The 15,517-nt window shown below is 39.9% G+C and overlaps 1 protein-coding gene across 1 annotated transcript in view; it reads left to right on the top strand.

Annotated features, from left to right (window-relative positions):
- Window positions 1–1,395: 1,395 nt before the first annotated feature.
- SYK (spleen associated tyrosine kinase) overlaps window positions 1,396–15,517 on the top strand; it is a 36,089-nt gene continuing 21,967 nt past the window's right edge. The window contains 3 exon segments of the mRNA XM_068422157.1: window positions 1,396–1,830; window positions 2,659–2,819; window positions 13,976–14,114. Of these exon segments, the coding sequence (XP_068278258.1) occupies window positions 1,417–1,830; window positions 2,659–2,819; window positions 13,976–14,114 (714 nt within the window). The 5' untranslated portion in view covers window positions 1,396–1,416.

Here is a 15,517-nt window from a genome sequence, read left to right as displayed (position 1 = left end):
GAACTGTTCCTAAATGGAGTTCCTTCCTTCTTACGCCACATAAACTGTAGATGTAACAGTCTGTGGCCAGTCCTGATTAAACAGTGATTGGATTGGGGAGGCATTTGGAAGAGAAAGTATATGAGAAACTTGTGATGTTGCAGGAAACAATTCATGACTCGATTGGTGAACTTACGATTACATAAGTAATTGCAGTTGTGGACCACTTCATCTGACAAAAAAAAAAAAAGCTTGCAAATACTCTTGCAAGAATACAGGTCTCATTGGTGTGAATATATTCACTTCCTATCCACTTAAAATGTTATCAGCAGGTAGCTGGGGTATTCTTCCCAGTGTCCATTAGATAGTCATTTAAACATCACTGATATGAATAATGACCCAGATTCAGCATTTGCGTTATGATGTCTCCTCTTCAATAACTTGAAAGAGACAAAAGGATCTCTAGCAGAATACTTACCTGTCCAGGCAGTGTAAATCTGCCATGCGGTTTAATGAAAATAAATTTCTGTGCTGACAATGTAGGTTAGAGGCTGGGGTAACTCAGGGAAGACAGGACACAAGAACAGTATTCCTGTAGCCAGAGTTCTATAGAGTCCTTGTGCATATTTTAAAAAATATATTATATATTAATATATATTATAATATAACCTTTTATATTTATGATATATAAAATATATATGATGTTATTTCTGTTGTTCAGTTAAGAATAAAAGAATTTAAGCCTTTTATGTTATATTCAGTTTTATTCAGAGACGCTGAACTTGATTCTCTTCTGTGTTTTTGTTGGTAGTGTGCCTTCATATTACTTCAATATAAGCTGTTTGAAATGAAAAATGTTCAAAAAGACACTATCACTTTTTTTCCCCCATTAAAAAACCATTAGTAAATCTCTGTGCAGAGGAATGTTAACTATTTTAATATGGGACTTTTGTCTATACTCAGCCCACATACTGGCATAAGCTACTCTTATAAGCAAAATTATAATGGCGCAAAACTGGAATGAAAAACTGTTCTCACTGAATATTTCTTACCTAGTTATTTCCTTTTATTTGGAAACATCTCAAGGCCAGTACAGAAGGATGGATAGAGGCATTCAGGCAAGTGAAAATGTCAGGACCTCTATATGGCTGGGCAAAGGAGCAGAGAGGGGAAGAGTTAAAGGAAACTTCTGCAATTATAGGAAGCTTTTATATTACTGTATAACAGGGAAGAACTTTATATTGGGATTTAGAAAGACAACTCTAACATGATAAAACCAAAAATGTTATCTTCATCCCAAAATATTTTAAAAAAGAGTGTTAGCACATGTGAACTGCCATATTACTGGTTTATCCTCTTTTTTCAGCTGATACTCATGTCTCTGTCTTTGTTTTCCAGCTATAGAATACTAAGTTTGCTACTTGGAAAAGGAAGAACATGGCTTCCAACACAACGAACCCTGCTAACCATTTGCCATACTTCTTTGGCAATATTACACGTGAAGAAGCCGAGGAGTATCTGATGCAAGGAGGAGTGAGTGATGGACTATACTTGCTCCGCCAAAGCCGGAATTACCTGGGGGGCTTTGCTTTATCTTTGGCCCATGGAAAGAAGGTTCATCATTATACAATTGAGAGGGAGCTGAGTGGCTCATATGCTATTGCAGGAGGCAAGTCACATGCCAGTCCTGCTGAACTCATTAACTATCACTCAGAGGAAGCGGATGGCCTTATCTGTCTACTGAGAAAACCTTTCAACCGACCACTGGGCGTTGAACCCAAAACAGGACCCTTTGAAGATTTAAAAGAGAACCTCATCAGAGAGTATGTCAAACAAACTTGGAATTTGCAGGTAAATCCAGGCTGATTTTGCCATAAAGTGTTCTTTGAGTTAGGAGAAAAAGAGATTGCATTGTTTGTTTCCAGCTTTTGCTGCCGCTATGTAGTATTTTTCATAATGAAATCATAGGTGTTTGAGTTTTGAACAGTGGGGGGGGGCTTTTTCCTGCTGATACGTGCAGTAACTTGGCCATAAGTATCGTTTTCCTGAAATTTTACAAAACTTAGGACTTTTACGATGTCTTAGGCTAGCATAGCCTTATCTACCACTGCTCTAACATATGTCATCAGATTTCCACGTAGACCAAAAATTAATAGATGTAATGAACAAGATACAGAAATGGTTTATTTGATTGCTTTTGATTCTGAATGTTTATGGACTGATGCGCAGGCAGGCATGGTGACATGGTGACTTGTTTTACATCCTCCGCTCTTAGCTGGCCTTGTTTCTGTGATGCTTATTTAAATTATGTACAAAACAAAACTTGGTTCTTAACTGCAGAGCACTGCCTGTATGTCTTCAGTACAGCATGTGTCGAGCAGGAATGTTCCATGCTGAGGAAGACGGGCTGGATTTTTTCCTTAGAATGACTGTGAAGAAGCCAGGTTATTTTTCCTTCTGTTTCTCAGAGGTAAAGTAACAATCCCAGTTTTGTGATGTTTAGATTACCATATGTTAGTTTCTGGTTTAATATCTCTATAACAACCAGATCTTTTCTTCACATACAACAGATGTGCAGATTTTGAATGTCCCAAAAGCAATCCAATACTGGGAGTCTACCTGTCATGTTTTTATTGCAGAAGACAGTTTGACTGTCCCACTGTGTTTACCTCTCTCTAGGGGCATGCTCTTGAACAAGCTATCATAAGTCAAAAGCCTCAGCTGGAGAAGTTGATTGCCACTACAGCCCATGAGAAGATGCCATGGTTCCATGGGAGGATCTCTCGGGAAGAGTCAGAACACCGTATCCTCATTGGGTCAAGAAACAATGGAAAATTTCTGTGAGTGCTTTTTTTCTGTGGTATTGCTGCTTGCCGCCAGTGTTACTACACAATTCCCTTGAATAAATCTGAAACGAGGGTATGCCCTAAAAGGTAGATCATTCACAGTGAGAGGGCCCAGTCCAGCATGATACACATCACATAATCATTCCTGTGCTAAGCAAATATCTCCAAGATTAAGTTTCCTCTTAACTAAAAATGGCAAACTATAGCAAAAGCATGGGTCATTGTTTTTTAATAAAGTATGAGGTTTAATTCTAAAGGGAGCATCAGAGAAACTCAATACCAAGAAAAATTCATTGAACTTTGTTTTATAACTGATAAACAGTACTAAGTGAGTAGGGTAGGTTAACCTTGGCCCACCAAGCTGCTGTCACACTCCCCCTCCTCAATGGAACAGAGGGAGAAAACAGGATGGAAAACCTCATGGGTCAAGATGAAGACAGGGAGATCATGTACTGCTAACTTTCACAGGCAAAACATACTCCGCTTGGGGAAAAATAATTTAATTTATTATCTATTAAAATTGAGTTGGACAGTAAGAAACAAAGACAGAAACGTAAAAAAACACTTTCCCCTCACACACCCACCCCCACAGTTTTCATCCTTCACACCCAACTCCCCTCCCCACCAAGCAGCGTGGGGGAGGATGGTGGGGGACAGGGGCTGCGGTCAGTCCATAACAGCTTCCCTCTGCTACTTCTTGCTCCTCAAACTGTTCCCTGCTGCAATGTGGGCTCTCCACAGGAAATGTCCTTCAGGAAATACCCACCCGCCTGGAGGGCTGCAGCGTAGACACGTGCTCCACCATGGCCTCTCCCGTGGGCTGTAGGGTACTCTGCTGCAGCACCTGGGTCACCTCCTTCCCACCTCCTCCTCTGCCCTTGGTGTTTGCACTGCTGCTTCTGTTCTGTGGTTTTTTTTTTTCTCCCCATTGCCACCTACCAGGCATTTTTCTGCCCTTTCTTGAGGATGTTTTCACGGAGGTGGAGGCACCCCGTAGGGGACTGAGGGGCTTGGTGGTGCCCTGCAGGGGTGTCCACCGGGGCTGGGCTGGAACCAGGCGCAGCCAGCCCAGGGCAGCCCCTGGCGTCCTCACAGAGCCCCGGCAGCCCCGCTGCCAAAGCCTGGACACTTGCACCCAATACGCTGACTTACCAAAGCGCTAAAAACACAGACTGCCCATGTTAACAACCGCTGGGATCCGTTACTGTCAGTGTTCCCAGGGGCCATGGTTGTGCTTTGTTTTGCAGTTAAGCAGCAGGAAGAATTGCTTTTACCTTGGTGACGCCATTTTGCGTCTGCCACTGTCTGCATTTGCTCGACCTCATGATCTTTTGTTTTCTGAGTGCAAACTTGTCATTTAGGATAGTGACTAACAGGTATCTTATGAGGATTAGAGCCAGTCAAAATCTTCTAACAAAAAAGTTTTTCTCTTGGAAAATCCTCATTTGAAAAAAATCAGTGTTTTCACTCAGCCATTTTTGGTTGCCCCCCTACCCCCGCAAATAGAAGGATTTATATAATGATAGAAAATGAAGCTTAAAGGTCACGTCCAAGGAAGGATCACTTAGAGCTATATAATTCCTGAGAGAGATGTCATCACTTACCTACATAGTCTCCTTCAGCACTCAACTATCTTTGACTTTTTTAAAGCTAGTCCAAAGTAAAACCGCAGGAGTGAGCGTGGGATGGATATACTGCTTCAGTACCAACTCTTTTGCTTTACTGATTTGCCCTAATTGTGCCACACTCATTGCTAATGTAGATGCAACGTTCATATGTTTCCATGTTTCAATCTTAATTGTCAGGAACCAGTAACTCCTCTAAATCTTTATATCCAATGGAGTTAATTCCTATCAGGTCTTACCTACGAATACTTGGAGGGTGCTGACATCTCATTTCTTGAAATCTCTTTCCCTTCCTCAGCCCCTGAATTTTTTCTGTTTCAAGGTCACTCTCACCCAAGTTGCCACTGGGCTTCACATTTTCAGCCTCTTACTACCTGTTTCTTGGGATCACACCTAGAGGGTCATTTACCTGATGGTTTTTGTTGCCATTTGTAACAAAAAGCTGTTACAAATTTGTTACAAATTTTGTTACGTTTGTAAGAAAAAGTTGTTACAAAAGTTTGTGGAGGCAAACAGTCCCCTTATCACAGTTTCATCTTTTCTGCATGCTTCTTCCTATAGCACAGAAGTTTCATCGATTTGGTGAACATAGCCGCTGTCGTAGATTACCAGCACAGCGTTACCATACCCCCTCTCCTTTTCGTTGCCCCGTGGCTTTGCTAGTTTATTTTCCTACTTTTTATACATAGGGGCAGGTGGATATGTACTCTGAAACAAAGCAGCAATGCTTTCTTTTAATGACCTGTTTTTTCTAAAAAAATATTACTTTCTGTATTAGCATCTTACCAAATCAATGTTATATGAGCTGAGTCATTATGTTGGTCATGTACTAGAGCTTGCAGCTTTTCCAGTTGCCCTCTTGCACATGTTAGTTTCCATGTGGTCAAAGTGCTTCTCTTAGGGGAAAAAAAAAAGGAAGCAAATTCTTCTTCAAAGAAATAGATCCCTTAGCGAACATTTCTTAACAACAAGGATGGGCTTTGGAGTGAGGGAGTGTAATTTTTCTGCAGTCTTGGCATTTTTCAGTCATATTATAGACGCCTGTCTCTTTTTAATCTTCTATAAGCATTCCGACAGCTTTAAATAGAAATGCTTCCCCAGCATTTTCCTGTTTCCCTTAGAGATGGCCTAGGAGGCATTTCTGGTGCTGTTTGCAGTGACATGCTTGATGAGCTGTGGAGGCAACAGTCAGACCTTCTCCTGTGGGACTGATTATGTCAGTGGGTGCATATCTTATATAGTTCTGCTGGAACTCAGGCGGCTGCTTTCGCATCGGGTAGATAAACCCATAGAGGGGAAAATGCTGACTTTAAGGGTCTGTTGAAGCCACGAGAAATGCCATGGGAGCTTAAATATTATGAAAATAGTATGTTGAGCTTGCATCCCTCTTATTAAGGACAACACTCTTTGCTTCTGCATCTGTAGGGTGCTTTCTGATGCATTAATTGTTCCTGCACAGACAGTCTATCTGGCAGGTTTAGAGCTAAGTAACCATTCAGCTTCTGTTTACTCTTATGCTCCCAGGGAAGAAACAAGGTGAGATCTTCATCTGCCCCATAATTCAGCAGCGGGAGCAGCAAGAGAAATTATGTGGTGTTCAGAAATCAATTATTTTTCCTTCCAGAGCTCTTCTAGCACTCATACTGGTAGACCTAGAGGCTCATAGCAAATAACAAAAGAACTGTCTAATTCAGAGAGGTCTTCTGCAGTGGTTTGCCTAACATAGGCTTGCTCAGCAGGTGTTGGGAAATAAACCACTCATTTGTTAGCTAACTGAAACAGCAGCAGCAAAATTGTTGAGTGCTAGAGAGGTGCATTGTTTTACATTTCAGGCACAGCCATCGCATACTTTTTCCTTATCCAGCAGCAGTGCATGTCAGAATTTTCTGTAGATCTGTGAACTGAAGAGTGTGAATTTGTGCTTGTGAATGCAGCTGCTCAGGGATGGATTTTCTCACATTGGTCAAGACACTCCAGCATAATAGCTGACTGAAAGGTAAAACTTAGAAACATTCAACGTGTAAGGGAAGTTTGCTTGTTGAGATAGGAACTGGAGCCTGGGAAGATGGAGGGAAGCTAGATTTTCAATGAGATGAGGTATGCTGAGGCTGTTCAGCAAGTCCGCAAGCAGGTGCTGGTATGTGACAAAAATTATCTTGTTTGTTATAGAAAAAATAATAAATTTTAGAAGGCTAGAATATTTCTGTATATTCTTTTACAAGGGTCTCTAAAACTTTATTACACTAGAAATCTGCTAACTGTCTGACCCACCTATCTTGCAACAAAATCCAGTACAGCGGTCTCTGGGAGAACACATCTAACACCTAGATTTCTTTAGAGGTGCTTTGCAGCACTACAAGATTATCAAATCTATATTTTTTTTTTATATAATAAGTATGGAAATAGTTGAAAAGCTTCCCGTTTGCCATTCAAAATGTCATGAATAACATCATAAATCTAACACTGTGACTCACCCAAGCTGCTGGAAAAGTTCTGAGCTAACTGTGCATGTTTTACTAGGGAATTTTCAAGTCTTTTTAAAGTTTTTGTCATGACTGAAAAGTCAGTGAAATAAGTATGTATGTGGGTGCTATAGAGTTTGTTTTCAAAGCCAAATATAGAAACAATGTCATGACATGGCGTGAAATAGGAAGCAGTGCCCACCTCTTCCAGGAAGAACACTTGTGAAAGATTGCCGCTCTAGCCACAAAATTTGGAGAAAAAACTATAGCGGTGGAATAGAAAGAAAATACGATATCTCTAAAATGACCCAAAGAGCAACTGAAAACAGAGAACTTTATTTAAGTCTCAAGTCTCAAGTAGCTTCATTAACACTACTTTGCATGCTGTGTAGGATGCTGGTTCTTAGCAGGCTTCTGTTTTTTTGTTAGATTTTGCCTGGTAGGGGGCATAATTGTAGAATATGATGATCAATATTGTCTAGATGATCATAGATAATGCTATTAATATTACTAATACTGTTATTAGTATTGTAATAATATTTATATTAATAATATAGAATAATATAGAATAATATTATTGATAATATTGTTAATCTTATCTGTGTGAGCGCACGTGTGTGTGGACTGGTTGAAAAATAAATTTAAAATTTGCTAACAGTGGCAAACGAGCAGTATAAGAAATGTTAGTTTTATCTGCAGTTTCACATAGGAAATGGCTCTGGTAAGTGTGTGGTAGCTCTTGGCGCATCTTGGTTTGTCATCAGTAGTGACCGCTTCAGTTATATGAACATGTGATCTTGCATATGTGTTAAGAACCAGAAATTCTGAAGCCGAAGGGAGATAAACAATATTCAGAAATACTGCTAAACTTAAAAATTCAACTTTAAGGAAATTGTGAGTGAAGGCATGGCATGATTAGCAGTTTAGTCTCTATAAACCTTTTATATGGGTTCATAGCCATATGTAGTTCACATAAAATGTGAAAAGTTGTGTAAAAGGAAAGCAAAACATAATTTTGGTGTCATAAGAATTTATTCAACATGCAACGAGGTATACTAAAGAGAACAAAACTAGTTTAAACTATTAGAATGACTCACAGCACTACTCATCATGGCATCTCATGACATCTAGAGACTAAGCTGTCTCTTACATGTCACAATAGTTAACATTAGTAACACCATTTCAAAATAACAAATTTTGAAGTGCAGTTGTCCATAAGAGTTTTCTTGTCTCCTGTCTGACCAAAATTTGTGTTTCTGATATATGTAGCACTCTATATTTGGATTAATCTTATTGTCTTCCTCGAGGAATTTACCACTACTGGAGTACGTACTGATCTAGATGATTCATCTGACCTTATATTCTTTAAATAAATCTGTCAGTAGTATGTTCATATCCATAAATGGAACTGGACATGTTGACATCAGACAAGATGAAAACAATCCTACTAAACATGACCTTAATTCAGGGATATTAATTAATGATGAAGTTCCTCTTCAAAATGCCAAGCAGTTGCTAGGCTTAGATGACCATAAACATTTTCCAAGATAAATGATGAAATACAGACAGTGAACCATGTTTCTGCAGGTGCTGTATTCCCCTCCACAGCAGCCTGGATGGTCTCCACAGCTGTTTGGCAGAGCTGTTCACTGATATGCAGTTAGGTACATAGTTAGGTGCCACTTGCAGACCACTGCAGCAGGGCTGTGGCTTCTCAAGGCTAGCTCTACGCTGTGTACTTCAGCAGCAGAGTGGGTCAGAGGCGTGAGGAAAAGATGAGATCCCTGACTGAGATAGCTGTACTGAGAATATCCACTGTTGCAGGTGCAGTTATACAGCAAGGCTTTGTTAGGGTTTTGGTGGAGCAGTGTGTTTTGCTGGCATGGCAATGCCAGCAATATAGACCACAGTGATGCAGTCCTTCTTGCAAAGGTGTTTTGTCACTGTGCAGCACACCGCTATAGCCTTATCAGGAGATGAAGTTTTAGGTTCCATTGTAGATAGCAATAGTCTGTGGCTGAACTACCTCTAAATTCTGTAGTGTGCTGACATTTCTGAAACAGCTTTGAATGTATTGCTGAACAGGGGACAAGAAATTATGCAAATGAAGACTGCAGTCAATCCATTTTTTCCTTTGGATGATCCTTTTACACATGGCACATGTGCAGTGTGCTGCAGATATTTGAAGTGATAATGAATAGCCATGTTGTTAATAACATTACAAAAGAGATGGTCATAAGGGCAGACAAGTAGAGAATGGCTGGAGCATGATCAGCAGTGGGGAATGTCAGTATTGGTCTGGATGTCAGAATGTCAGAATGTCAGTGTGGTCTGGATGATCGGGTAGTGAGGTGGATTATGAACTGGCTGAAGGCCAGAGAGTGGTGGTCAATGGGACAGAGTCCAGTTGGAGGCCTGTGTGTAGCGGAGTCCCTCAAGGGTCGGTACTGGGACCAGTTCTATTCAATATATTCATTAATGACTTGAATGAGGGAATAGAGTGCACTGTCAGCAAGTTCGCTGATGACACAAAACTGGGAGGAGTGGCTGACACACCGGAAGGCTGCGCAGCCATTCAGAGAGACCTAGACAGGCTGGAGAGTTGGGCGGGGAGAAACTTGATGAAATATAACAAGGGCAAGTGTAGAGTCCTGCATCTGGGCAAGAACAACCCCATGTATGAGTACAAGTTGGGGACAGACCTGTTGGAGAGCAGCGTAGGGGAAAGGGACCTGGGGGTCCTAGTGGACAGCAGGATGACCATGAGCCAGCAGTGTGCCCTTGTGGCCAAGAAGGCCAATGGCATCCTGGGGTGTATTAGAAGGGGTGTGGTTAGCAGGTCAAGAGAGGTTCTCGTCCCCCTCTACTCTGCCCTGGTGAGGCCGCATCTGGAATATTGTGTCCAGTTCTGGGCCCCTCAGTTCAAGAAGGACACGGAACTGCTAGAGAGAGTCCAGTGCAGAGCCACGAAGATGATTAAGGGAGTGGAACATCTCCCTTATGAGGAGAGGCTGAGGGAGCTGGGTCTCTTTAGCTTAGAGAAGAGGAGACTGAGGGGTGACCTCATTAATGTTTATAAATATGTAAAGGGCAAGTGTCATGAGGATGGAGCCAGGCTCTTCTCAGTGACAACCCTTGACAGGACAAGGGGCAACGGGTGCAAGCTGGAACACGGAAGGTTCCACATAAATATGAGGAAAAACTTCTTTACAGTGAGGGTGACCGAACACTGGAACAGGCTGCCCAGAGAGGTTGTGGAGTCTCCTTCTCTGGAGACATTCAAAACCCGCCTGGACGCGTTCCTGTGTGATATGGTCTAGGCAATCCTGCCCCGGCAGGGGGATTGGACTAGATGATCTTTCGAGGTCCCTTCCAATCCCTAACATTCTGTGATTCTGTGATTCTGTATCTCTGTCATCAAGGAAGCTGTTGTCACTGAGAAGGCAAAGCGAGGCTGACAACAAACTTAAACATGTCCTTGGGTTCAGGAGTGGGAATAATTTCATACCATTCCTAAAGGAAGCATTTTGCTAGTTTATTTCCTTCATTATTCTCCACTGTAGAATGCTGTGACTTCTTTTTTTCTACACAGTAAATGAGGCAAGTTGTAATAGCAATTTATTTTTTTTACCCTTAGGGATTTTTTCCTTTAGAAAGAAAGGGATCATTTGGCTTTTCACTTGGAACCAAAAAAAACTGGGACATTGTTCTTTTTCCTTCCAAGCAAAAATAAAGACTTGACCAAAGGAGAGAATGGATAGCTATTTACACAGTCTGTAATGATACTCCAAATAGTTATTGTTGTTAATTGGGTTACGTTCACAAAAGCAAAAAAATACTCAAACATAGATTGCATGAAAATTAAAATCAATAACTAAAACACCTTTGCATTGCATCATGTAACAATTTGAGTTTGTCAGTTTCTTCTAAAATGACTGTTTTAAAATGTATGTCATAGAAAATCTAGATACTTTGGTGCTTCTCTAATATAGCTATGAATTCAGATTTGCTCTCAGTGAAGTTCATGTTTCTGATTAATTTCAGTGGATGAAAGGACAATATTGTTTATTTATAGGTCTGTATTATCTTTACTTTTTTTTTCTTCTGTAGATCTGTAATTCTCTGCAATTTCATGAAATGGAAGACCATGTCATATTTCACTGCTGGCTTCCGTCCTTACCAAAATGCTTTTTTAAAAAAATACGGCTTTTTAAAATTAAGATTTTTTTTTTTGTTATTAGTTTGTATTGAAGAACAGTAAATATTGTGTGTAATTTCATAGCACATTAAAGCAGATAGTGCATTTGGAATTTTGGATTTTTTTCTGAACATTCTGAAAATTGTTACTTTTCATAGAAGGAAAGTTCCATGTATGAAGAGAGCCTCCAAATCTGATGTGATGACCCTGACTTGTACAGGCAGCACCATCAAGAAGATGTGAAAACCTTGATTTCCATTTGAAGATATTTCAGTTTATAACCTTTCAGTTTGAGCAGCCTTTTTTTTTGATTCCATTTTTTACAGTAACTGTAAGGTGCTGGATACTATGTACCCAGCTGGAGTTCTGGAGGGTTAGCCTAACCTAGACAGCCATTATCACAGCCTACAAAACCAAAATGAAAACTGTGAAACATGGCCTGTGGCAATCCTTGTCACCAGAGGCAGTAAACGGTTTTGATTTGGACTGTGATGGTAAGTCCTGTGAGAGCGGTTTCTGGACCTGTAAGGGATCTGGTTGCCAAAACTAAGACTTAGGCCATCATTTGGCTGCTGCTGCAATGCTCTTGATACTTCTGCTCTTCAGACATGTTTTGGAAGATAGCAGTACCTCCTGTTCTCATGTTTTGTAGGGATCCAAATTGTGCTGGAGTTGACTGGCTACAGTTTAAAAAAACACCTGGACCATAACCCCAAGTAAACGAGGCTCCCCCTGGACCCTGGTCAATCATAAGTGTTAAAACAGAAATTTTTTGCGTGTGTAGTGATAGACCTGCCTGACAGAAGTTGCCATGACTGTGAACTGCAGATGTCTTCAGAGTTACGTAGCTGTCGGGTTGGGGGAAGGAAGAGCTCAGAAATGCAACTACAGTCTTATAAACCTGAACTCTGCCTAAATCCTGCACTGGATACTAATAAAGGGCTGTTTGGATCTGTGCCATGGTCTTTAGAAATCAGGACTTTTCTCCCATTGATGCTCGTGGTCTCAAGAAATGTTTACAATGCTTCTTGTGATAGTAACAACTCTTGCAAATGAGAATCAGTTTCAGTAGAGCTAATTGTATTGGAGCCACCATTTCCTCATGTGAAACATGAAGGACATTTGTTACTGGGAAACAATCCATTGCATTTTTATAATCTTATTTGTGCTGTATTCTGAACAGAAGTCTGCATGCAATGAAATGCCATGCATATGTGTTTTAGAAACAATGCCTTCTACTCTGAAAATATTTTTCCAAGCCTTATTTGCTAAGAGCAAGTCAAAGGAAGACAAAGTAAAAGTCATTCGTCATTTTAGCAGAACCTGTTGCTCTGCACTGGTCAGTCAGCACAGGAAATCAGCATGCTGCGAAAATACCTGCATGTCATGAAAAACCACAATGTGTTTCAAGTTGCTTTAGAGACACTAGGCAAGTTACTTTGGTTTCAGGAAAAAAACTGACCCTACTTCCCTTTTCCTTTAGCCAGTGTCCTATTCACATCTTAGGCAACAAGAATCACTCTGCTAGTTGCATGAGTAGTTCAGACAAACCAGTTTTAGTTCAGCCTTGAGTGAGTGAGGTGAGGAGCAGAATTTAATGCTTGCCTCTGCAATCTTCTGAGATGTGATAGCAAGTACTAATGTTGCACCAGCGAAGCTTCCCAGCACCTTAGTGAGAGTATCCTGCTATATTTCTTTTCAGGGCTTTTGAAGATTTCAAGGAACAGTGAGTAGATTTCTGTGCACACTGGAAGAAAAAATATTTCAGCTGAATCTGGGGTTTTCTTATGAAAAACCCATTATTCCAGAAAATTTTAATCTAGCTCTATTACTGTCTCACTGTCAGCAGCAAGTGAACATGGGCAACTCAGGCTGAAAGAAAAAGCCTACTTTCTAAACTCAGAAATGCTATGCCGACTATGACAGCGCAAGTAGCAAATTTCTGTCTGCTCTGGGTCCAGTCACCAGAAGACTCTGGTCTCAGTGTGAGCTAGCCTTGAGTACACATAAACCAGCTCTGCAACAGTTTACAGGCATCTCAGATATTGCTTGCAGATCTCCTGGAAGAAGGAAATCATCCTGGCTACCTATGAATTTTAGACATTGTTTTTATATTACATTAGGTGATATCTCCCTGGTGAAGTTTAGACTAGATATGTACCCCAATATTATGTGAAATTTCATGTGAATTTTATGTGAAAACTGCAACAAAGCATTAATGTCTTTACAGAAATTATAAGGACTAGTGATTACAGAAATGTACGATTTACTTTAAATTCCCGGCCATCAACAAGCTGTTTCAGTGCAAAGATATTCCCTTTATTTGTATTTCACATTATATTCTTTTAATATTTTATCTTCTGCACTTACTGTCGTCTCTTTATTTCAAAATAAAATATGTAAGAGAGAAATCTTGCTCTAATTAAGGCATTATCGGTTATTTTTAATTTTAGGTCAGCTGTAGAGGAGATTGATGTGTAGCTGCTTGTATATGCTGGATCCTGGCCTCAGACTTTCATGCGCTTTATAGGCCTTCAGATGCTTCCTTGCTCAGAGTTCTTTGTGCATTGCACAGTGTTTGATAGCTGCCTAGCAAAGAGCTCCACATAGTGGATTTTCTATTGTCATCTGTTGCCTTTTGGGGTGGGGAGGGGGGGGAAGAAACTTCAGGGGATTCTGTCTGAAAACAAATGATGCTAAGAAATAAATGAAAGGGTTAACAAAATTTCCTCAGAATTTGCAGTGCTGATTTTGCTTTGTTTTTAATTCAGAAGCTTATAGGAAAGGGTGATTTACAAAAGAATTTCAACCCAGATGCTCATTCCTAGCAAAGCGTAACCCTGAAAATCTCTCTTATTCCTACAGTATCCGAGAAAGGGACAGCAATGGTTCCTATGCCCTGTGTCTGCTGAATGATGGAAAAGTACTGCATTATCGTATTGACAGAGATAAGACAGGAAAGCTCTCCATACCAGATGGAAAAAGATTTGACACCCTCTGGCAGGTTTGTTAAATTTGAATCACTTGGATATCTGTCATCGTGTTTCCATATAACTAAGGCAGAATGTTTTACTTTGATGTGCGACAACAGTCTTTAGCTAAACAGCAACACGTTTCGGCAGGTTATTTGTCATGTTTCCAGCTTTATGTGGTCTCTATACATGAAGAATATGTATGTTAATGTAGAAAGCTATGTAAGTGTGGAGAGTTTAATAATTTTTAAATGTGATGTTGCAGCTTGGATGAGTTCAAAATTGCTGTAATTATTATTCAGTTAGCCGAATATTCTCTAGAATGGAAGACCATTTGCTTTTGCAAGTGACCATATTCAATAATAGCTATGCTAGGTAAAGTCTTTTGTTAATGTCCTTTTATGACAGCGATAAACAGAATTCTAGCAAGCACGAAGGGGATGGTTTAGGATGCTGTACACATACTACATTCTTTAGCTTTGAAATTCTCTACCTTCAAGGCTGAAGCATAGTTTGCTGAGAGTTACCACCAAAATATGTCTGAACCCTCTTAAATAGGGAGAGATGAGTGCATAAATTGAAAATGCTAAGGGAATTGAAACCCCTGCAGAAATCTCTCCTGTCCTCTTGCCTAAAAATCTATTAAAACAAGTAGAGTGAGTCACAAATCTAGAATATGTGTCTTTACTTGCATATATTAACTCTTAGCCTTTCCTGTAAATGTCCTGCATGTTTCTTTGTTGGGGTCACTGGAAATCTAAAAGCATCTATGCTATTTTACAAGTTTTTTTACTATGTCTGCAACTCTCACTCACAGACCCTCTCCTTTCTACCCAAATGCACCAAAGCCAAAATAGCAGTAACAAATCTGTAATAAAATGGCGTGGAGAGGACAATCCAGGAACACAAATGGCCACAACTATTGGTGCTATACATTTATTAACTGCTTATATCCCATTGCAACTTTTAGGTCCAAAGAAAGCATTGCATATTAGGACAATTCCTGACTGTAGTTATACCCATCTTAAAAAAAAAAAAAAAAAAAAAAAAAGGATGGGAACTCAGAGGTATAATATGAAGTTATTTGCTCAGAGTTACAAAGCTTGTTAGTAGCAGAACCAGATGTGGAATGCTGAGTCTTACAAACCCAGTTCCTGGATCAGGTTCCAGATTCATCCACAAGGTTACTTCAGAAACATACACCCCTGCTAAAGAGAAGTAAAGATGAGGTAAGAATATTTGCAGTAAAGATCTACTGTATGCCCAGTTCATTTGCTGTTATATGTACCAGTTATTGTACATATGCACACAATTTTAAAGAGATAATACATTTAATTTTAGAGATACAATATATTTAATTATAAAGAGACCATATTTAATTAAAGAGACAATATAGTTAATTACCTTTTCCATCTGTTTTTCTCTCCTTTTCTGT

This window comes from Nyctibius grandis, chromosome Z, assembly GCF_013368605.1.
Source record: "Nyctibius grandis isolate bNycGra1 chromosome Z, bNycGra1.pri, whole genome shotgun sequence".
Taxonomy (NCBI): domain Eukaryota; kingdom Metazoa; phylum Chordata; class Aves; order Nyctibiiformes; family Nyctibiidae; genus Nyctibius; species Nyctibius grandis.
This window is presented reverse-complemented; position numbering and strand designations above follow the sequence as displayed.